Source organism: Pristis pectinata, chromosome X (assembly GCF_009764475.1).
Source record: "Pristis pectinata isolate sPriPec2 chromosome X, sPriPec2.1.pri, whole genome shotgun sequence".
Taxonomy (NCBI): Eukaryota; Metazoa; Chordata; class Chondrichthyes; order Rhinopristiformes; family Pristidae; genus Pristis; species Pristis pectinata.
This window is the reverse complement of record NC_067450.1, coordinates 7,438,579-7,462,930: the sequence shown is the minus strand read 5'-3', so window position 1 is coordinate 7,462,930 and position 24,352 is coordinate 7,438,579. Positions and strand designations below refer to the sequence as shown.

Genomic DNA, 24,352 nt, shown 5'->3' with positions numbered 1-24,352 from the left:
CTCCCCTAATTGCCTTCAAAATAATGCCTTGGAATCTTCTACATGCATCTGAGGGAGAAGTCAAAGCCACGGTTTACCATCTCACTGGAAAGACACTACCTCCAACAGTGTTGCATTCCCGCAGTGTTACACAGGTGTATCAGCCTAGATCTTTACCTGCCGTGTCTGGAGTGGGACTCGAACCCACAACCTTCCGTCTCAGATACAAGAGTGCAATGCAAGCAAGCCTCAGCTGACGCTGTTACAACTGTAGCAATTTAAGCAAGTAGAGAGCTGGGAAATGGTGGGGGGAAGTGAAGATTCGCATTAGAATGAAAAGCAGGAGAGATTCACTGACAAAAGGGATAATGGTGCAAGGTGAATCGGGGTGGTAAAGATGGTCTGGAGCTGTCGTGCATAACACATGAGCCGTGGAACAGTTCTGCGTTCCCAGCTCGGCAACTTGGTCCCTGAACCTGGCTCCTGATCGGTGCAGTCCCTCTGAATGTAGCAAGCCCCGCCCTTCGAAAATGCATTGTCGGACGGTTAAACCGAGACCCAGGCTTACAGACTCTCAAAGCAGCCAAAAGCCTAAGAGTTGCTGTGCATATCAACAACATTCACAAACATTCAAAGAAATCAATAACTAATAAAAAAAACTAAATCACGTTCAAATTAATAAATTAACACCTTTTAAAAATTGAAAAGTAAAAGATATTAGAAAGCTCTTGAAAACACTATATGTCAACAATCAAGCACATGTAACTCAGTTGAAACACGTGTGTGTTAACTTGCCTAAGAAAGGTCATTTAAAACTGAGGTGTGTAGCAATTTCTTTTTGCGGTGGGTGATGAATTTCTGGAGTTCTCTGCACCACAGAGGTTAGATCATTAGAAGTGTTTACGGTGGAAGTAGATGCATTTTTGAAAGATTGGGGAAATGATCGTTGTGGGGAAACGGCACAGAAGAGGAGTTGAGGTCTGAGGGAGATCAGCCACCTCATAATGAACAGAGGGACAGGCTTGAGGGGACGAGTGGAACTTGTGTTCTTGTGACACTAACTTTCTCCCTCACAGCCAATCTTCTCCATTCATATGGATAGGGTCACTCGCCCTGCGCCAGGTCTAACCTGCCACGGTCGGGCAGGCAGACGTCCCAGTGTAACTGCTGAAAGCTGATTGTGCGACCCAGTGTCAGAATGTCGTTGGACTGACAGCAGTGGGGCCCCCTTGATGAGATCGGGACTCTGTCCTTCACAGGAGTGGCCCTGGGAAGTGATTTTGATGATGTAAATCTGTCTCCCAAAACCTGCAAAAAAAAGAGTTGCACAGCACTGGTTTAGGTTAGAGACACGAGAGACCGCAGATGCTGGAATCTGCAGCAACACACAATCTGCTGGAGGAACTCATCTGTGGGGGGAAGGAACTGACGATGTTTCTTATTGAAACCCTGCATCAGGAGAGAACCTAGGACAGTACAGCACAGAAACAGGCCCTTCGGCCCACAATGTTGTGCCAAACTAATTAAACTAGTAATTAAATGCCTAATTAAACTAATTCCTTCTGCCTACACAGGGGCCATCTCCCTCCATTCTCTGCACATCCATGTGCCTATCTAAGATCCTCTTAAACACCTCTATCGTATCTGCCTCCACCCCCACCCGTGGCAGCACATTCCAGGCACCCACCACTCTCTGTGTTTAAAAAAAACTTGTCCCACACATCTACTTTGAACTTTCTCCCCTCACCTTAAATGCATGCCCTCTAGTATTAGACAGTTCAATGCCGGGAAAAAGATACTGGCTGTCTACTCTATCGATGCCTCTCATAATTTTATAAACTTCTATCAGGTCTCCCCTCAGCCTCCGCTGCTCCAGAGAAAACAACCCAAGTTTGTCCAACCTCTTCTTATACCACACGCCCTCCAATCCAGGCAGCATCCTGGTGAACCTCTTCTGCACCCTCTCCAAATCCCCCACACCCTTCCTGTCACGGGGCGACCAGGACTGAATGCAGTACTCCAGGTGCGGCCTAACCAGAGAGGGGAGATGGTCCGTATAAGGAGGAGAGAGGGAATGGTGAAATGGGAGACTAGGGGTGATTAGTGGACTGAGGAGGGGTGTCAGTTGACAGGCAGGTAGCGGAGGGGAGTTGGGGGGTAGCGGCAGGTGGATGATAGATGGAGACGGGCAAAAGGAAGGCAGATGTAAGTGAGGAGAGTCCACATAGAATCCACAGTCTGGAAATAATTGGAGCAGGGGGATGGTCTGAATTTGTCCATTGCTGGATCTGGAGGACAAGTGGGTTTCTGGAGCTTCCACTGAGAGCTGTTGCAATAGACAGGGCGATAACGTCAGTGCCTGTGGTTGTGAGTCAGCAGGCCGATAGCTGAGTCAGTGGACAGACCCACGCCCATCAGTTTCCCTGCTTCCCTTCGCCTCCAGATGTTAATATTTGTCAACGAGTGTTCTGTCACAGCTGGAAGACAGGCCATCCAACGTCTACTCTCACCAGTGGTGGGGGCATGGAACTCCCAACGACTGGCGCTGGTGACTTCCCATGGACCGTAGAGCTGGCACACTTGGGATGGAGGGTGCTGCATAGACCGGTACCACGTAAGAAGCTTTTAAGTCTGCAAACGGATCTCCCAGCTGCGCGTCACTTCTGCGGGCTGGAAGAGATCGCGTACCACGTGTACGTGGAGTGCACGAGGCTGCAGCCCCAACTTGCATATCTGAAGGAGCTGCTCCTCGCCTTCTCATTACATTATAGCCCCACCCTCTGCATGTTTGGTCACCAGTGCTGGGAGGGGGGGGAGAGGGAGGATGCAGGTCAGGGGGGTGGGGGGAAGGGTGTCCTGGTAGCCTTGCTCCTGGGACGAGGGCTCCGTCCGAGTTGATCACCTGGCGATCTTCCAGGGGTGTGTCTGTGCCCAGCTATCTCTGGAAAAAGAACACGTGGTGTCCCTGTGCACCAAGGAGGTGTTCCAGGACCGTTGGGCACCACAGGGGATAAATTACAACCTGGATCAGGATGAGAATATTTTAATTTAGTTACTGTTTTTTTATTGTTGTAGTTTATAGTGACTTGTAGTATTGGAGTACTTGTAGTAAATTTGTGCTTGAGTTGGCACGGGCTGTCCCGTCACAGAAAGATTGCCATGCAATGGCTTCCTTAGGGTGGCCACACAAGAACAGGCCTCAGTCCCAGGTTACTGAATACACCACCTCACTGTGTGCACCCCTGTCCTCCACACACACCATTAGGAAGTGTTACTGCGTAGTTGCAGCCCGGTGTCCTTGCACGTCACGTGCTGACTTGATGGGACGTAGAAGAGGGGCGAGCTCGTTATTATTTTTCTGGAATCGTTATGATGCAGCCATTCAACCCATCGAGTATCATGCCGGCCTACGCAATTCATTCAATCCCATTGTTACTCATGTGTAGTGCGCAGGTACTGTTGGTGTCACCACTTGCCCTTGAGAAGGTGGGCGGTGGGGGGGGGGTGGTGTTGGGGGGGGTGAGCCACCTCCTTGAACCACTGCAGTCCTTCTGGTGACTGTGCTCCCGCAGAGTCACTGGGAGTTCTAGGATTTAGACCAGGATGAAGGAATGGTGATATATTTCCAAGTCAGTGGGGGGGGGGGGGGAGAGGGAGAGAGAGAGAGTGAGAGTGAGAGAGAGAGAGAGAGAGAGAGAGAGAGAGAGAGAGAGAGAGAGAGAGAGCACAGAGGCTGGTGCACTGAATCCACACTGACCATGAAGCCCCCACTTACACTAATCCTACATCAATCCCATCAACTCCCCCCCACTCAGCCACACACTAGGGACAATTTACAGCGGCCAATTAACCCACCGACCCACACGTCATTGGGATGTGGGAGGGAACCGGAGCACCCGGGGGGGATCCCACACAGGGAGAACGTGCAAACTCCACACAGACAGACAGCACTGGAGGTCGGGATCGAACCCGGGTCTCTGGAGCTGTGAAACAGCGGCTCTACCCGCTGCGCCACTGTGCTGCCCCGGGCTTGAAGGGGGACCCGCAGGTAGTGGCGGTGTCGACAGATTGAGCGGTCATTGGCTGGATTGGCAGCACCTTCCTTGTTGTGGGCAGGGCATCCCACTTTGCTGAGTAGATGGGCCGAATGGCCTGTTCTGCACCACAACTCCCGAAGGGCTGAATGGAATATCTTAAAGGGACTGTGAGCCCAGGTCAGTTTGTGGTTCACTGCCTGAGGGCAGGATTATAGCCCCGAATGGCCTCCTTCCCCACGTCCCGAGCGACAGGTAGCACAGGGCCGGGCAGGGTGAGGCTGAGCCGCAATCATGGGGGGGGGGGGGGGGGGGCGGGGCGGGGAGGGGGCGACTAGTGGACCAGCTGGCACGAGAGGGCGGGCCAAGAGCCGACGGCCACCCCCTGTGCAAGGAGATGAGGGCCCAGGAACACTCCATGCCTGCTCTCAAGAACTTGGCTGTGCCGCAATTAATCGCTGAAATAAACTGTAATTAACACCAAGCCATTCAAAAAGAACATGAGATCACACAGATGCCTTGCTTGAATGAGTCATTCAGGAAACTTGTACGCACTATCGAGGCTGCAGCTGATGAGAACAGGAAATATTTTTGCACGTGACGGGACTTATTTATAGAGCCTCGTGATTCATTCAGTACTGGTAACCTTTTTCTCTCCTGGGAGGGGGTTTGGAGGGGCAAAGCAAACTGCATTCAGCTTCGTTGAACTTTAAAAACCAACCACTGTTCTCCACTTTCCGTTTCTTTGTTCAAGGGATGTCTCCGTCACTGGCATGGCCCCTCCCGAAATGCCCTTGGTCTGTGGCTACTTCAGGATACAGTTAGGAAGCGGCTATGCTGCTCTGGGTTGGAGTTACACATAGACCAGACCAGATAGGTTTTAACACACTGGTGGTTTATTTAATTGCTTGAATTTAAAGTGCCCACCTTCTGTGTTGGGATTCGAGCTCATGCCTTTGGGTTCGGAGCCCAGGCATCTAGATGTTAATCAAATAACTTAGCCACAGTGCAGCCGTACCCTCAAAATGGGCATCTGTCTCTTCTGCGGCCTTGATTGGTCTGTGTCTTCCCACACACACCCAGACAGTTGGTCACTGTGACTAACACTGGTGTCACACCACAGAGCTGGCTGTAAGATGCGGTGATTGATAGCGCTCCCCATGCGCCTGCCCTGAAGGCCTCAGGCATCCAGTGCCCTGAGTTGGGCCCCGGTGAGCCCACTATGTTGGTTGGTGCATCTGGTCAGCAGCTGCCCCAGGGGCTCTGCTTTCCAGAGGGTTTCATGGCCAAGGACAATGTTGGAACAAGTGCACACACATCCACACACACACATACATGTATACACACCCATACATGTATACGCACACACCCATACATGTACACACACACACACACACACACACAAAGGCTTGTATAGACAAATATAGACACACACACATGTATACGCATACACCCACACACACAGACTTGTATACACACACATGGACATGCACTCAAACATACACACCCATGCATGTATACATACACACACATGTATACACACACACAGACACACACATAAAGGCTTGTATAGACACAGATAGACACACACACGTACGCACACACAGACTTGTATACCCAAACATAGACACACACACAAACGCACACATACCCACTCACCCAAACATACACATACAGAGACATACACACACACACCTACTCACATGCATATGTACACACGCGTGTGCACACACATACTCACACAGACACACACAGCTACACACACATGCACATATACAGATCCACATGTGTGCATATGCACATATTCACATACACAGACACACACTCCACACACACACATACATTCACACACACACAAACATACACCCAGTTATACACATGCACACACAGAGACATGTACACACACAGATACACACACAAACATACACATACCCACTCACATGCATGTGTACACACACATGTACATGCACACATGCACACTCACAGACACACACACACCTGCACACCGACACACGTACATATACATACCTACACAGGCACACATGCACGCGAGCACACACACACACACACACACACACACACACACACACACTTCCCCCCAGCGCCCTTCCATCCACAGTTGTTCATCCAATACCGCGACGGAGATCAGGGTCACCCCTGCAGCTGTCCTGAAGTCCTGGATAAACTGTGACACTTACCTACCCTCTCAGATAGTCATGAAAGATCCCATGGCAACTCCCTTGCAGAAGAGCAGGTGGATCCTCCCTGCTGGACTGGCCAATATGAGCAAATGAATCACCTGTGGCTTGTGGGATCTTGCTGTGCATACATTGGCTGCCCTTCAAAATCTCTTCATGAGCTGTAATGTGCTTTGGGCTATTGCTGAGGTTGGGATAGTCCCTGTCCCACACCAGTGAAGCCCCTTCAGCTTTCAGTTCCAGTACGGTGGGAAGAGAACACTTGGAATTGAAGAGTTGGGGAGTTGCAGGGAAACAGTGAGGTGGAGGGACGGGAGAAGACAGTGCCTTTGTTTCCATAGCAACAACCCTCCTGACCTGGAGTTATTATCTCCATTCTTTCGCCGTCACTGGGTCCAAACCCTGGAGCTCCCTCCCCAACAGCACAGTGGGAGCACCTTCACCAGAAGGACTGCAGTGGTTCAAGAGGACGGCTCACCCCCACCTTCTCAAGGGGCAGTTAGGGATGGGCAATAAATGCTGGTCTTGCTAGCATTGCCCCAGGAACCATTGCCTTTCCTTTTTTAGCATAAAGGAGGCGTCAGACAGCTTCGCTTCTGTTCTTCTTTGGGGGGTGGGGGGAGATGTGTCAAAGTTAAAGTCAAGTTTATTGTCACGTGCACAAGTCCATGTGTGCATAGGTGCAATGAAAAACTTACTTGCAGCAGCATCACAGGCACAGAGCATCAGATAAGCAGCATTCACAAGAAAACTATAAATTAAACATAAATTATACACGATTTTTTACAAGAAAGAACACAGTTAAAACAAAAAAAAGTCCATTGTAGTGCAAAGTGGTCCCAGTGTTGCTGTACTGAGGTAGTGATTGGGGTTGTGCAGGTTGGTTCAAGAACTGAATGGTTGAAGGGAAGTAGCTGTTCCTGAACCTGGTGGTGTGGGACTTCAGGCTTCTGTACCTCCTGCCCGATGGTAGCCGCGAGAAGATGGCATGGCCCGGATGGTGGGGATCTTTGATGCTTGATGTTGCCTTCTGGAGGCAGCACCTCCTGTAGATACTACCGACGGTTGGGAGGGATGTGCCCATGATGTATTGGGCAGGGTCCACACTCTCTGCAGCTTCTTACATTCCTGTGTATTCAAATTGCCATATAAGACCATGAGCAGAATTAGGCCATTCGGCCCATCGAGTCTGCTCCGCCATTCGATCATGGCTGATTTATTTTTCCCTCTCAACCCCATTCTCCTGCCTTCTCCCCATAACCTTTGACGCCCTCACTAATCAAGAACCTATCAACCTCCACTTTAAATATACCCAATGACTTGGCATCCACAGCCCTCTGTGGCAATGAATTCCACAGATTCACCACCCTCTGGCTGAAGAAATTCCTCCTCATCTCTGTTCAAAAGGGACGTCCTTCTATTCTGAGGCTGTGCCCTCTGGTCCTGGACTCTCCCACTACTGGAAACATCCTCTCCACGTCCACTCTATCCAGGCCTTTCAATATTCGGTAAGTTTCAATGAGATCCCCCCCTCATCCTTCTAAACTCCAGCGAGTACGGGCCCAGAACCTTCAAATGTTCCTCATACATTAACCCTTTCATTCCCAGGATCATTCTCATAAACCTCCTCTGGACCTTCTCCAATGCCAGCACATCCTTCCTTAGATATGGGGCCCAAAACTGCTCACAACACTCCAAATGTGGTCTGACCAACACCTTATAAAGCCTCAGCATTACATCCTTGCCGTACTTATCGTAATTGCCGTACCAGACCATGATGCAACCAGTCGGGATACTTTCAACAGGACATCTGTAGAAGTTTGTCAGAGTGTTCGGTGACAAGCTGAACCTCCTTAAACTTCAAAGAAAGTAAAGACGCTGGCGTGCCTTCCTTGTGTTTCCATTGTGGTTATGATTCCCACATTCCTTGCGGTGGAGTTCACTGAGGTTAAGAGAGTGCCCTACCCCAGGGAACGTTTTCGAGACAACTTCCATTCCCCATGGACCGCCAGAACAAGGTGGCCAAGTAGAAATCCTCGACGGGTTTTCTAGTCTTCAGTGCATCGCTGCCTGTGGGACCTTGCTTTCTGCTGATTGCCTGCCCCGTTCCCCATGATCATACCGAGTTGAGAACTGGATTGAGAATCCATGTAATCACAGCCCACAGCCCAATGAGGTTGATATATATCTTAAACCCCATCCAACTGCACTGGTTCCACATCTCTTAAAATCCCAACCCCTTGCCCAACAATGTTCTATCCACCTCTTCCTTTTAAAACCTTCGCTGTTCCAGAACTGCTTCCAATGCATAAATAAGAAGACCAGTACTGTACACAGTACTCCAGATGTGATCTCACCAGTGTATAATCTCTTCACAATGAATTGGATATTCCTCACAATGTACAATAACATTCTGTTCACTTTCCAAATCACTTGCTGTACCTGCATACTAGCCTTTTGAGAATCATTCACTCAGACAGCCCGATCCTTCTGCACCTCCAAGCTCCGCATTCTCTCACCACTTGGATAATATGCTGTTCAATTTTTCCTGCCAAGATGGACAATTTCATAGACTCCTTCAACAGCACCTTCTAAACCCACCACCTCTACCAGCTAGAAGGACAAGGGCGAAGACCATTACCTGCAAGTTGCCCTCCAAGCCTCACGCCATCCCGACTTGGAAATATATATCGCCATTCCTTCACCGTCACTGGGTCAAACTCCTGGAACTCTCTCTGCGATAAAGATGAACTCTTGACCGCAAAATCTAATTCGTCATGGCCTTTGCACCTTATTGTCTGCCTGCGCTGCACTTTCTCTGTAACTATAACACTTCACTCTGCATTCTGTTCTTGTTTTACCTTGTACTACCTCAATGTGCTGATGTCTTGAAACACAACTTCTGGAGAGCAAACTATATGATATATTCATGTCATTTGCAGCAAATTGCCAGAGATGTAAAGTGGGTAGGATCAAGGCCCGACTGACTGTAGTCTCTTACACCAGCACCTTGGGGAAACCTACAATGTACCAAAGACAGAACTTAGTAAGAATTTCATGGGGCTTGTCTGGTATTGCACCTTGCAATTCACATTGATTTTTATTCTGCTGCCAGCTGTGATGTGGTTGTTCCCTTTTACATCAACATGTCAAGAATCCCTTTTCTCTCTTGTACCTTCTGGGAGAAGATACAGGAGCTTGAAAGCCCAGACGTCCAGACTCACGAACAGCTTCTTCCCCACTGCTGTCAGACTCCTGAACCAGTCACCTCTCTCACATCCCCTTCCCAGTGGTGCTGCCACGTTAGAACATAGAACACTACAGCACAGTACAGGCCCTTCGGCCCACGATGTTGTGACAACATTTGATCCTGCTCTAAAATCTATCTAACCCTTCCCTCCCACATAGCCCCCCATTTCTCTATCATTCATGTGTCTATCTAAGAGTCTCTTAAATGTCCCTAATGTATCTGCCCCCACAACCTCTGCAGGCAGTGCGTTCCACGCACCCACCACTCTCTGTGGAAAAAAAAACTTACCCCTGACATCCCCCTTATACCTTCCTCCAATCACCTTAAAATTATGCCCCTTCACGTTAGCCATTTTTGCCCTGGGAAAAGGTCTCTGACTGTCCACTCGATCTATGCCTCTTATCATCTTGTACACCCCTATCAAGTCACCTCTCACCCTCCTCCTCTCCAAAGAGAAAAGCCCCAGCTCGCTCAACCTATCCTCATAAGACACGCTCTCCAATCCAGGCAGCATCCTGGTAAATCTCCTCTGCACCCTCTCTAAAGCTTCCACATCCTTCCTATAATGAGGCGACCAGAACTGAACACAATACTCCAAGTGTGGTCTGACCAAAGCTCTATAGGGCTGCAACGTCACCTCGCGGCTCTTGAACTCAATACCCCGACTAATGAAGGCCAACACACCATACGCCTTCTTAACAACCCTATCGACCTGCGTAGCAACCTTGAGGGATCTATGGATGTGGACCCCACGTTCTCAGACTCTTAACAGTACCTCTCTCAATTATTCTGTTATTGTCACTTCAGCGTTTCTTTCTGCACCACCTCAGACTGCACTACAATCTTTGCTCCATTCCGATGTTTTTGCATTCATCATTGTCTTTCTTGTTACTATGTCTACTGTCTACCCTGAGCTTCAGGCAAGCAAGGAATTTCATTGCAGCTTGGTGTATATGACGATAACCTAATCTGAATCTGAAGTTAATTGCTGCTGGATGCATCTTAAGTTGGAGGGAGGAGGTCACTCCGTTGATTTGGAGTGATTAATTAGGAAATGGGCTTTCTTTTTAAGTGTGGCGCAGGGTTATGTACATACGTTGTGATGGGCACATTTTCAAATGTTGATCTGTGCCAGTGGATATTTCACTGCAGAGTTCAGGGGCACATTGGCTTCATTGCTCCTCCTGTTTGTAGCTGTGTACCACTGTGCTTTTGGAACACAGTGGGTCATCGGTAGTTGGACGGGTCACACAGGAGCCAGCCGTGAAGAAAGGAATAGCAATGGTGTGTGAGTCAAAGGGGCAATGGAGACATGTTCACCTGTACTTCCTGCCCCTGTCCTTCCAGGTGGTAGCTCACAGGTTTGGGAGGTGCCCTCAGAGTAGCCTAGGTGAGTAACTGCAGATGGTACACACTGCAGACACTGTGTGCCAGTGGTGGGTGGGGTGTCAATCAAGTGGGCTGCTTTGTCCTGCATAGTGTGGACCTTCTTGAGTGTTGTCAGTGCCGCACTCATCCAGGCACGTGGAGGCTGTTCCATCGCACTCCTGAGTTGGTGGAAAGACCTTGAGGTGTCAGGAGGTGAATCAAGTTTTGGTCGCCCTGTTATGGGAAAGATGCCATTCAGCTGAAAAGAGTGCAGAGGAGATTTACGAGGATGTTGCTGGGACTTGAGGGACTGACTTATGGAGAGAGGTTGGGCAGGCTAGGGCTTTATTCATTGGAGCGTAGGAGAATGAGGGGTGATCTTACAGAGGTATATAAAATCATGAGGGGCACAGATAGGGTGAATGCACTCAGTCTTTTTCCCTCAAGAACTAGAGGGCACAGGTTTAAGGTGAGAGGGGAGAGATTTGATAGGAACCTGAGGGGCAACTTTTTCACCCAGAGAGTGGTGGGTATATGGAACAAGCTTCAAGAGGAAGTGGTTGAGGCAGGTACATTAACAACATTTAAAGGACACTTGGACAGGTACATGGATAGGAAAAGTTTGGAGGGACGTGGGCCAAATGCGGGCAAATGGGACTAGCTTAGATGGGCATCTTAGCCGGCATGGACCAGTTGGGCCGAAGGGCCTATTTCCGTGCTGTATGACTCTCTGACTTGCCAAAGGATACCCAACAATTGGTCTGCCTTGGTATTTATAAGGCCGTTCCGTTTGAGTTTCTGGTCAATGGTGACCCCCAGGATATTGATGATGGGGGACTCAGTGTTGGTAGTGCCATTGAATGTCAAGGCGAGGAGGATAGGCTCTCTCTCGTTGGAGATGGCCATTGCTTGGTGTGAATGTTACCTGCCACTCATCAGCCTGTGGAAACAGGGAGAGGGAGTGGGTACACGCAGGCTTTGGTAGAGCGAGGGGTTTCAAGTGTTTCAAGCTGGGGTAGTCAATTTGTGCAAAGCAAGCTCCCACAAATCACATTGAGATAAATAGTTAGTGTGATATTGGTTGAGGGACAACAAGGAGCATAGAGATGGGGCCACGATGCCTCATCCTGGAAACAGTCCAATACCCTCTCAGCACAGCGATGGAGAACCAGTCTAGGTTTTTTTTTGTAATTGTGCATCTGGAACGGGATTTGAACTTGCAACCTTCTGCCTCAGAGACGAGGCTGCTACCCACTGAGCCAGAGTCAACACCCCGGGCAAGGACATCTCCACTGGGGAAGCCATGCCTCGATTGCAAAGGCAACTTCCAAAACAAATGGGCCTAATGCCAACTTAAATTGCTGCATCAACATTTTTGCTATCTCTAAATATTTATTTTGCTTCTTAACAGGTACGGCAAAATAGTTTCCACAAAAGCCATTCTGGACAAGACAACCAACAAGTGCAAAGGTAGGGGACTCCACTTCTACAGTATTTGACAACATCCAGCCAGTTTCAGGGGACACGAGCTCGAAGTACCTTCCCTCACCCTCCCTTGCCTGAACAGTTCACACCTGTCATTCCCAATGTCGGCACCTTAATGCAGGCCGACCAGAGGTAGCAGGCAGGGGTGAGGAAAGTGGGAGATGCAATTGCAGTGGGGACTTTGTGTCAGGTGCTCCCGTTATCATTTTTGACTGCAGGATTAAGTGCTGTTCAGGAATGATGTGAAATAAGAGATAATAATGCCGTAATTTGTATTTACGGGCACGTTTCACCATTTAACAGAATCAGTCTGGAGCCATAAAGAGGGTGATACCATACTGTGGCTGCAAACAATATAGGCATGCTCTGGTAATTGTATCAATACTGCAGACGGTTCCGTGATATCCTTTCAAAGGAGTATTTAATGAACAACGTATGATCTTTGCAAATTGGTTGAAATTACCTGGTGAGACTCTAGCAGTGTAAAACTGTTCATTTCGAAATGCTTTGTTTATGGAAGTGTTAACAACAACAACTTGCATTTATATTGTGCCTTTAACAGGTGCTTCACAGGAAGGTAATCGGAAACCAAATTTGACACCGAGCCATCAGGGCAGGCGAGCAAACTCTTGGCCAAAGACAAAAGGTTTTGAGGAGTGATTGATTAAAACAAAAAAAGGGCACAGGAGAAGGTTAGGGGAAGAGGCTCAGAGTCCAAGGGGATTACAGCCACTGATAGCGGGAATGATTAACATTGGGGTTGAGGTGGGAAGAGGCCAGGACTGGGGATCTCCGAGGTTGCAGAGATAGGGCGGGTGAGTCTATGGAGGGGGTTTGAACAAGAGGAAGGGTAAGCAGTTAGGGGAGCAACATTTGGAATGGTCTCACGCTTACCAATGGTCTTGTGTGTCCATGCCCCTCCCCTAGACAGGATAGATGTTTGTTGGGAGTATCTTGAACCTGAAATGGTTAATGCACACTTCTCAGTCAGTGGGAGCGGGGCAGGGGTCATGACCTTTACTCCCTTGCTACCAGTTGGAAGCAGGAACGCTCAGGAGTTCGTACTGATCGCCGGGAGGGGTTGAATGAACTCCAGTTCCATTGGTGCAGAGTGGGGGAGCTGGCAAACAGCCCACAGAGCAGAGAGTGCCACGATTGCAGTCTCGGGAAAGGGGTCTTCATCGACGGTGACAAGGGAGGCCTTCTCGTCGTAAAGTATACCCACCGCCTCATTCCTTCCGGCCCGCCGAAAGCAACGTTGTCATCCCCAAACCCCTCACCCCCCTCAACCGAGCACGCGGGTTTGAGGTGCTCACTGAGCCTAGTTCCAAAGGCATATCGTTTGAATCAAAAGCACACTCCGCATTCCTGGGATTCCAGCCATCTGCGGAACACAAGGGAGGTCCCGGCTGCACAGCTGTGCTGTGGAGGTGGGGAGGAATCAGAGAGAGAGAGAGAAAGAGAGAGAGTGCAACAAGGTTGTCTGAAACATGTACCAGCATCTGTGAGAGTATTTATACCCTTAGAACTCGGTGTTCTTCCAACAATATTTCCTGTTGAGATTGGCAGGCCAAATTCAGAGTTAGATCCACCTTCAAGGCTGATGGAAGGGGCCTTTTTTTAATGAGCTATAATGCGCAAAGACAAACCCAAATAAAGTTTGCAGCGGTTTGAATTCCCTGCCCCCTTGGGACAGTTTTTCATTGCAATTAAAAAGCCAACAGCCTACCCACAAAATGTCCCGCAAATGACCACCAGGGGGGTGCCACTGGATCTGCCCTCTCCCCTTTCGATCGGTCCTGTGTACTGGCACTGCCTCTGCTCTGATGTCAGTTTAGAGCTACTAGCAGGGCAAATGACCTCTCTTTTTTTTACAAGTTCCCAAAGCGAGGACGCTTATTTTGGCATGACCGTGTTCAGCGGTTTTTTTTGTTAAACCAGAAGTACATTTTATGATTGAAACGTTAAATATTGGCAGCCGTGCATATTTTCAGAACTAGGCAACCAGCTTTTGCTTTTAAAAACCATGACTCAGTTTTGCCATCCTTTAATGTGTCATCCTACCAGAGTGAGTGGTATCGTAGCTATTTGGCATTGAAGGATCCTGTACAGGGCTTGCATCCACACTTCCCAGCAAGGCCGTCTGGTCCGGAGCAGAGACCCTGACTTATTCCTTCCTATACCAACTGAAGTCAATCAGACGCAGATTGTGAAACCTTAACCTGCTTGGCTCAGTTCCGTCTCACCATCCCCCGGAATCCTTTTCACCACTGCCGGGAGTAGACATTGAGAGAGAGGCAGATCACGATGCCCTCACAGTTGAATTGCCTGCCAGTACTCTCATAAGCAGAAGAGGGGAAGTAGCACAGCGTAAGAGTATGGTCAAACGTCAGTGTACTTGAAAATCCAAATGCCAATTTGGATGATTCATATGTACTTTGGCATTCCTTGACTTTCCCTGTGTGTAACTTGGACACAGGACCGGCTTTCTGTCTTGGCTCTTAGCTGATCGAGACATTGAATTTATTGCTGAGTTAAAATATGCTGATCAAAACTTACTACAACCCAGCTACTCACAACACTCATACTTAAATGGGCAGTCACTTCCAGTGACAACAGAGTGCACACCACTGACCGTTTGCATCCGTTTCAAAGTTGCCAGCATCTTAAAAGCTCGGTCTATCCTGAGCCATGGCAGTTTTGTGTCCCATCTATCTAATTACAGCAAACTTCACCTTTCGTAAACCAGTGTGGAGGAAGGATCTGATTACCCTCCTCCTCTCTCTGAAATTAAAACTTGAGAGATTGTGCAGATGAAGGGAGACTCTCTGACAAAGAGCTGACACAGGCAAAATGACCCAAATGCCCCCTGACCCTTACTGTTTCGTTCTGTTGCCCTGTTCTTGCAAAAACAGCACCGGTTTTTGAATCTCCTCTCTGACAGACTTTAATGAACTATTTTTTTTGAGAAAAACGGGTTTTACATTCCTCCCCATAGCCATTCCAAGGACCACGGACTGGCATGTTTTAATATTAATCGTTAATGCTATCCTGTTTTATCAGCCACTGCCATGTGCACTGGGGTTTCGGTTTGCAGTGAGCCATTTTGTAACAGCTCTTCTGGAAAAGTGGAACAGTGTCCTGACCAGGAAATGAAGCCCAGGCTCGCTCTCGTTAATTGTACAGCCGTCAGTTTCCATTTTTTGTCGCCTCGGTAATGGAGGTGGATTTCTCTCCAGCTGCACGGACTGCTGATCCTGTTTGATTTCCGCCTTTCATCTTCTCTGGCAGCTTTTCTTTGTTCTCCCTCCAGATCCCACTGTTGCCCGTTCTGAAGGCGCTGCCTTGCTGCTTTTGCGGCAATGGGAAGGGCAGGCATTCACTGCCACCTCACCTGAGTGGCTATCCTTCAAGTGCATATCGGGGCAACGGTCCAAGTTAATTGACACTCACATATATACAGAGACGTAACCATGGATACGCATGCAGAAATACGTACACACATATGTAGTCATACACAATCATCGGTTCACATGTTGATATGCATAGAGGCAGATCCCACATTAATACACACACACACACACATGATACACGTACATGCACATTGATATATGTGGTCCTTTATGCACTGATGCACATTCATTTGCATGAATGTGCACATGCAATTTTGCACCGTGTGTTGACTTGGATGTAGGTACACATATTCATGCATCCATGTTGATATATGCAACCGTGCATGCATGTGAGCACGCACGCATGAAATCTTGCAGACATGCATGCACAGACACACTAATGCATACATGATAGCCTGTGCAGACATGCAAATGTTAACAATCACACAGCTATGTATGCCAATTGCGATTGATGTATGCATGCACTCCATTACAATGTTGAAATGTATGACAGATATCTGTATACATATTGGCACGAATGTAGGCACATAATTGATATTCAAACATGAAGATACTTGCATGTTGTCACATATGAAGATGCATGTACATAGGCACACGTGCTTGATTTCATCCATTCAGGCAAATGTATCTATACTCATACACAATGGCACACTCAGACATTCAGGCATGCAGTGCAGTTAGGCATGCATGTACATGATATGCATGCATATTAACATGCACAAACACACAAGCATGCAGATTTTCAAGCATGCAGACACAGAGAAGCAGACATGCAATTATATGGGTGTGTGCTCATTGACGTGTGTAGACACAAAGGCCGATATATATGCATGCAGAGACCATGCAGTCAAACATGCATGTGCATGTAAAGACATTCATGTGATCACACACAGAGACACATTACAGTATGAGTCACTCAACTGCCATATTCCTCTCCCCCTCTCCTGCCCAGGAGCACTGAGACTGGTTGTCCTGTTGTCCTGCTTAGGCATCAACAGACCTGACCTGGGATTGGCCCAGTCTGGCTGGTTCCGCCCCATTAATGCTGACCCATTGGTGGGATGTGGAATATTAATCTTGGCCTCTCCAGGACTTGCCTTGATGTTGTTTCTCTCGGCATTGGGTTCTGAAAGGAAGGAAGCGATTTTTCAGACAGCCACATGGCGGCTAGAGGTTTCTTTGATCAACAGTCCATGTGAGCAAGACCCCCACCCCAACGACCTGCCCCTCTCCTTTCCTGGACTATGGAGAGCTCTCGAACAACCTGCTGGAGGAACTCAGCAGGTCGAGCAGCATCTATGGGGAGGAAAAGAATTGTCGACGTTTCGGGTCGAGACCCTGCCTCAGTCCTCCCGCAGGTTGTGTGTTGCTCGAGATTCCAGCATCTGCAGTCTCTTGTGTCTCCTATGGAGACTACTCCTTCATTCAACTTCCCATTCATACCAGGAACACGGCAGTTCCTGTCCGACTATCTGCATGTCACTGAGCATGCATGTGTGTGCAGTTGTGCGTGTAAGCATGCACCCGTTGATATGCATGTATATCATGTACATGCATGCCTAACTGCAGTGCCTGTCTACGCGCGTGCGTGTGCGTGTATTTGCGTGTCAACGTCTGTGTGTCGGTGGGTCTAGCTACATTTGTACACGTTTGTTATACATGTGCGTGAGTGGGTGTCATCAAGCATGTGTGCCTATGTTCATGCATGTACAAGAAGGAGCGATTTAGCTCACCGAGCCTGTTCCACCATTCACTGAGGCAGCAGCAGGCGAGCGTTTTGGTGCTAGGGGCCTTAAGGTCACTGTCCAACAGAAATCTCGCTTCTGAAATTTTTGACTGATTGCCTCAGCCTCAACAGTGCCTCAAGCCAGAGCTTCAGGATAAGGTATGAGCTCAGCCAATGCATAGAATAGGGTCGTCACCTCACCCAGCTGCTGTTTAATATGGTGCATGCAGAGTGGGGTGGGTGAATGTTCACTGAATGGCAATGAAGATTGGGGGCTTCAGCAATTTTTTTCCTCATGTTTAAATCCCCCTGCCACACTGTGCCGAATGATATCACCCTGCATTTCCTATCGCTGGGACTGGCCCGACAGGGTACACTCCATGGGAATGGAACTTGGGATATTCCCACTGTTTATGCGACAGGATTATTCCACTGGGTGTTCTGTAACTTTTTTTTGCAACACAAGCTTCAGCAAACTGATTTCACAAATGTTTCCTTTTCTTCACTTTGTGAAGCTACATATCTGGAGGCCTGGAATTACTGACTTGCCTCTTGGGATGCGCTTTTAAGAAAATAGTAAATCCTGTCACAGCAGAGGATTCCCATGGTAATGCCGCACTTCATAGCAATGCACAGAGCTTAAAGTGTCAGCATGTGAAGTGATGCTCTCTGGAAAGGTGACATCCTTGTTTGGACAAAACTGTCTGGAGAATGTTGCCTCATAAGCGAAAAATCTCTTTTTGCGTCTGTTTTATTTTTCAAAATTCCACTCTTGTTTTCGTCCAAACTGAATTCTCTCTCCTAACACACTGCAAGATTGCCAGCTAGGGTGTGTCGCTAGGTGACCTCTGAGAGGGCTCGGTGAAGCAGGGTCACACTGGTGAGCAGTTGGTGTTGGATAGGTTGTGATGACAAACACCGAGGTGTAAGACCCTGTGGAGAGGGGAAGGAGGTTTGTTCTTGGAAGATCATTAAACAAAGGTCTGGTCATCTGGCAGCCCTCTTGCCTTTCATTCCAGAAGGTTGTGCGTTCAAGTCCCACTCCAGTGACTAAAGCACAAAATTCCACGTTGGGGCTCCAAGTGCGGCACTGAGAAGCTACTGGCTTTCAGATACTAAGATGAGGCCTAGCCAGTCAACGATCCCATGATGCTGTTTGAAGAAGAATAGGGGTGTTCTCCTGTATCCAAGGCAACTTTCTTCCTCTCATCCAATGGACTGCACAGAGCCATCAGGCTGAATGGCCTGTTCCTGTGCTGTATCCTGCCTTCTTCCTTACCAACGAAAGAATATATCGGCATTGGAGGCAGTCCACGGGAGAATCCGCAGGCTAATTCCTGGTATGAGAGGGATGTCCTATCAAGAGAGTGAAGCAGAATCGGTTCTTCAGAGTTTAAAAGAATGAGGGATGATCTTCTGTAAGAGGGCTTGACAAGGTAGATGTCAAAATAGTTCCTCTAGCTAGGGAGTCTCGAAGAAGGGAACACAGTTACAAGATTAGGGGCCGATCATTTAAAACCAAACTACGTAGAAATTTCTTCTCACAGAGGGCAGTGAATCTCTGGAATACTCTGCCCCCGAGGATCGTGGAGGCTGAATCACTGGGGGTAATTAAAGTGGACGGAGGTAAATTTTTGAAGGTTGTGGAAAGAAGAGGAGCTGAGGCCTGGGGGCAGATCAACCATTGAACAGTGGGATAGGCTTGAGGGGCCGGGTGGCCCACTCCTGCTCCTGTTTTCTTGCGTAATCACTGAAACCAGTTATCAAGTCATGATGTTGTCTGTGAGGGCAACATTTCCTCGTTCCTGCACTCCCACAGTACTTTAGTAGCTTCAAAGCACTTTCTGGCATCCCGTGGTTGAGAAAGGCGCCGCAGAAATGCAAGTCTTTTTGCCTTCCTCTCTCCTTATTTCAAATTGGGATCAGGCATGGGAGCTCAGCAACCCCTGTCTGTCTTTGCTGCTGCTGGGGGAAACCTTGCAAAATGAATGTGTGTGCACTATGAATAAAGGGTGAAACAAATCTCCCCCTCCAAAATTAGTCCTTCAGCAGCAGATTTCCCGATTGGAGTTGATGTCATGGTCCTAATCATGGGATTTCTGGCCCTGTACCCATTTTAAGTTGATGGACAGAGAAATGGGGACCCTACCCCTCAAACACCACCACAATCTCCACAATATTGGCCCTGCCACACGTCCCTGGTGAGAAGGAGACGGGCGACTGGGGATCGGGAGGTACTGATGGACGAAGATCAACCCTTCCACTCTCCAAACTTTTTTGGACTCCTTGCTCATCTGGCAGGGCCATCGCGTTGACGTCATCGTTCCCCTCGAAATGCACAGCAGCGAGGGGAATCAGCCCCTGGATGGTCAGAGAGGGGAGAGTTGTATCGGAGAAGTGTCCAGAACGGCATGTGGCAAATCCTGAAGATCGTTTTTTTTGGATGGTCCTTCCCATTGCTGGAGTTGGGAACATGTGTCAAGTTGCATCTTGTGTCTCTGTCCTCTGCATTGGTCGATGGATTCCAGGGCCAGAGGCAACACCCTCTTGCCCCTGTCATCCAAGGCTTCAACAGTGTCCAAACTGTGACTCTTGGGCAGTCCAGCTGATATATCTCCTGCTTCACATCAATGACTGCACTTCATTGCTTGCATTGGGATCTCCAGAGGCCATGGAAGGCACTATAGAAACGCAAATTCTCCCTTCTTCTGCGCTCAGAGCAGAATTAGGCCATTCAGCCCGTCGAGTCTGCTCCGCCATTCGATCATGGCTGATTTTTTTTTCTCAACCCCATTCTCCTGCCTTCTCCCCGTAACCCTTAACCCCCTGACCAACCGAGAACCTATCAATCTCTGCCTCAAGTGCAATGACTTTCCCTCCACAGCACTCCGTGGCAACAAATTCCACGGATTCACCACCCTCTGGCTGAAGAAATTCCCCCTCATCTCCGTTCGAAAGGGACGTCCCTTTATTCTGAGACTGTGCCCTCGGATCCTGGACTCTCCCACGGATGGAAGCATGGCAGTGGGGAGGACTGGCAAAGGACTGTTGACAAGCAACATCCAAGGTCAATTGCCAACTTTGGGACATCATTGAGCCATGCACTGCTAAATGGAAAGTAATATTGGCAATGCCAAATTACCAGGCAAAGACCGCCTCCAGCAAAAGAGAGGGTCTAACCACTAACCCTTAACATTACCACAATCAACATCTTGGGGTGTTGTCATTGTCCATAGAAACTTAACTAGACCGGCCACATAAACACCATGGCTGCAAGGGCAAGTCAGAGACTGGGTAACCCGTGGTGAATGCCTCACCTCCTGACACCCCAAAGCTCTTCACTTGTCCCAACAACACCATCCAGGAGAAAGCAGACTGCTTGACTGGCACCTCATTCACCACCCGAAACACTCTCTCCCTCCACCACCAGCTCGCAGTTACTCCAACAGCACCTCCCAAACCCACGACCTCTTCAAAGGAGACGCGAGACAATTCCGATGCAGGGCTTCAGCCCCAAACGTCGACACTTCCTTTGCTCCCACAGCAGATTGTTTGGTGCTCCAACCTCTTCAAGGGGGCAGCAGACACAGGGGAACACCTGGTTCCCCTTCAAGTCGCACACCATCCTGACTTGGAAGTATGTCTCCGTTCCTTCATAGTCACCGGATCTAGATCCTGAAACTCCCTCCCCAACAGCACCGTAGGAGCACCTTCACCAGAAGGACTGCAGCGGTTCAAGAAGGCGGCTCAAGGGGCAGTTAGGGATGGGCAATAAATGCTGGCATTGCCTGTGTTGTTCACACCCCATAAACATATAAGTAGAAAATGGGGGCACTCATTAATGGTAAAGGACTGTAGCACACAGAGCATCAATGGGACCTTCAGAGGAAGAGACGCAGCCAGCAAAGCCGCTGCCTCACAGCTCCGGGGACCCCGGTTCAATCCTGACCTCTGCCGCTATCTGTGTGTGGAGTTTGCACGTTCTCCCTGTGACCGCGTGGGTTTCCCCCCGGGTGCTCCGGTTTCCTCCCACATCCCAAAGGATCACTGGGTTAATTGGCCATTGTAAATTGGCTCTGATGTGTAGATGAGTGGTAGAATCTGGGTGGGGGGGGGGAGTTAATGGGAAAGTGGGGAGAATAAGTTACAGGGAAATTAGTGGGGAATGGGATTGCATTAAGAGCTGGCATCTACTTGATGGGCCGAAAGGCCTATGTTTGAAGGAAATATGGAATTAATGTTTATGGAAAAGGCTCAAAATCCCTTGACAGATGGGGAGGATGTACACCCATACACAGCAGATCCCTGAGTGGGCATTGGTTGGGGCTGTGGGCTGCATCTGAGCAAGAGGTACCAGGGGTGAAAGGGGTTGGTAATATGATGCACACATTGTTCTCCAAGGACGATTATGTGTTGGAGGGATGGTAGTCTGGAGTGATTCAGGCAGAAAAGGGCCCAGTTGGTCCAATGACAAGAGTTGGGGCAGCTGGCCAATAGCTGTTGGGGTCTGAGGGGAAGGACTGACGGGGAGAGTGATGAGGGGTTAAGGAGAGTGGTTTTCCAACCTTTCCCTGTCCTCTCACTTCCACACTGCCTTGGGTAACACTGGCAGGGAAGAGGAGGAGGAGCTAGGGTGGACGTTCCTCGAAACACGTCCGGTGAAATCGGCTGTGTAGTTGGGGATGTAACGGGCACAGCACAGGGCTCCAAGTGCACGCACCCTGTCAGAAGGCTAATGCTTCTGGGCTTTATAAAGTGGCATCTGTGCCCAGCAGAAGGGCAGCAGGCAATGGAACCCACGGGCACTGCCACCTTGATGCGGACAACGTATTCCTGCCAACCTGCCAACCCACTGCCCCAGGGGATCCCATCTCATGGGGCCTCAGGAAGAAAGCCTTGCCCTCCCACAGATTAGAGAGGGACATTGAGTTGCTCCAATGCTCCATTGCCCCAGTGCTTTGCTCTATTGGTCTTGGGTTTGTTTGCAATGGGAGGATACCCCCCGACCCCTCCCCAAAGCCTCTCTCTGCCTCTTCTGAAAACCTGCATCTTTGAACGACCTGCCCCCACCACCCCCGGCTCGGTGTGAGGTTCCGTCTGATTGGCACTCTCTGGACGTTTCAGTCTGTAAGCGGGGCGCTGTAGCAACGCAAGTTGTTGTTGTTAAGCAACTTCGGGTGCCTCAGGAGGATTTCCTGACAGTCAATCATGGAAGGACGCAGCAAATAGGCCCCCGTTGATTGGAGGAGGTGGCTGGCCATCAGGCACACTGCATTTACAACGTCCACACAATGTAGGCGCAATGCAAGTCGAATCCTGATGGCTATGCCGCCGTTTTGGATACAGCCTGCAGTGGAGGCAAATTATCTTTTCAACGTGGCTGCTCTCCTGATCATCTGAGATACAAGCTTTAAATCTGTACCGGGGGACACAGCATCTTGGGGCATTGTGTTGCGGTTGACGTGTTGCCATGGTAACGGTGACCCATGGGCACCAAAGCAGTGTAACATTTCCCCATGGTTCCCAGTGTGAATGGCATGGCAGAACGTTATGCAGATTAGGAGTGGTTATACCTCCAGGATTGCCTTGAAGTCTCCAAGCGTCGATGATTGTTCTTCAGGACATGGCTAAGAAGCGAAATAAAGTCTTCACCATCCCTTTGAATGCTCTTGCGATTACTTGAGTCAAACACATTAACCTCGGCTGATGTTCTCGTGCAGAACTGAGGAGGTGCAGCACTGTTGTAGGTGCTGTTGTTCAGAACCAAGGCACTGTTTACTCTCCCTCTGATGGATATAATAAGATTCCATGGCGCTATTTCAAGATATCTCTTCCCTGTGTCTGGGGTCTGCTAGTTATCCCCTGCCAAGCATTGCTAAAACAGATTGTCCAGTCAAAATCGCATTTATCTTCATGGGATCTTGCTGCGCGCAGACGAGTGGTTCCTGCATTGGCCGCACACCATGAAAGGGGGCTTGAAAAGGCGCTACAGTAATGCAAGTCTTGTCTCTTTTTTTTCTGGAGCTGTTGGAGTTGGGGAAGGAGACTGTTTGATCAGGCGAGGTGGATGGGGGTTGCTGATCAAAGCTCCAGGGTTGTGTTCAGCCAGAGCTGGCAACCCTAACACAGTCATGCCCGCATTGACCGAGCCTGCTCCAGGAGAGTTGGCAGTGATGACTGCCCTGGACAGTTAAACTGAAGGTCTTCTGGGCAAGAGGGCAAGAACAAATGAAACACAAGCAAAGATTGTGTTCCTTCCACTTTAAGTACAGGCCATTCCACTTCAGGGAGAGAGAGGCAAGGGGTTTTGCCCAGTTAACCTTTCCCAGGGGCGGTACAGTGGGGCAGCAGGTAGAGCCGCCGCCTCGCAGCTCCAGAGACCCGGGTTTGATCCCGACCTCCGGCGCTGCTTGTATGTGGAGTTTGCACGTTCTCCCTGTGACTGTGTGGGTTTCCTCCCACATCCCAACGACGTGCGGGTCGGTGGGTTAATTGACCGCTGTAAATTGCCCCTAGTCTGCAGTGAGAGGGTAGAATCTGGGAGTTGGTGGGAATGTCAGGAGAATAAAATAGGATTAATGTAGAATTAGTGTAAATGGGTGGTTGATGGTTAGCACAGACTCGATGGGCTGAAGGGCCTGATTCCGTTCTGTATGGCTCTGTGAAATTCCCTGCAACTGGGATAAATCTGTGTCCCTCTCCCTTCATCTCCTTTTGAACTTGTTTGTCATGGGAGCGGAGTGGATTTGATTCTTGTCCCTGGGGCCAGTCCTCTAGTCCGGCTCTCGCTGATCAGCGGGACGGTCTGTGGGCAGACCCGGCCAAGGTTCCAGTGGGCGTCAGTTCCTACCCACTGCCATTACGGTTAGCGATCCCGCACAGAGAACCTCCAGGCATGC

General features: G+C 49.2%; 1 protein-coding gene across 3 annotated transcripts in view; it reads left to right on the top strand.

The window, feature by feature from the left end:
• LOC127567032 (RNA-binding motif, single-stranded-interacting protein 2-like) overlaps positions 1–24,352 on the top strand; it is a 207,426-nt gene that overhangs the window by 119,017 nt on the left and 64,057 nt on the right. For all 3 annotated transcript variants that reach the window (XM_052009662.1, XM_052009664.1, XM_052009661.1), the window contains exon 3: positions 12,241–12,299. In XM_052009662.1, the coding sequence (XP_051865622.1) occupies positions 12,241–12,299 (59 nt within the window). The remainder of the gene's footprint in view (positions 1–12,240; positions 12,300–24,352) is intronic.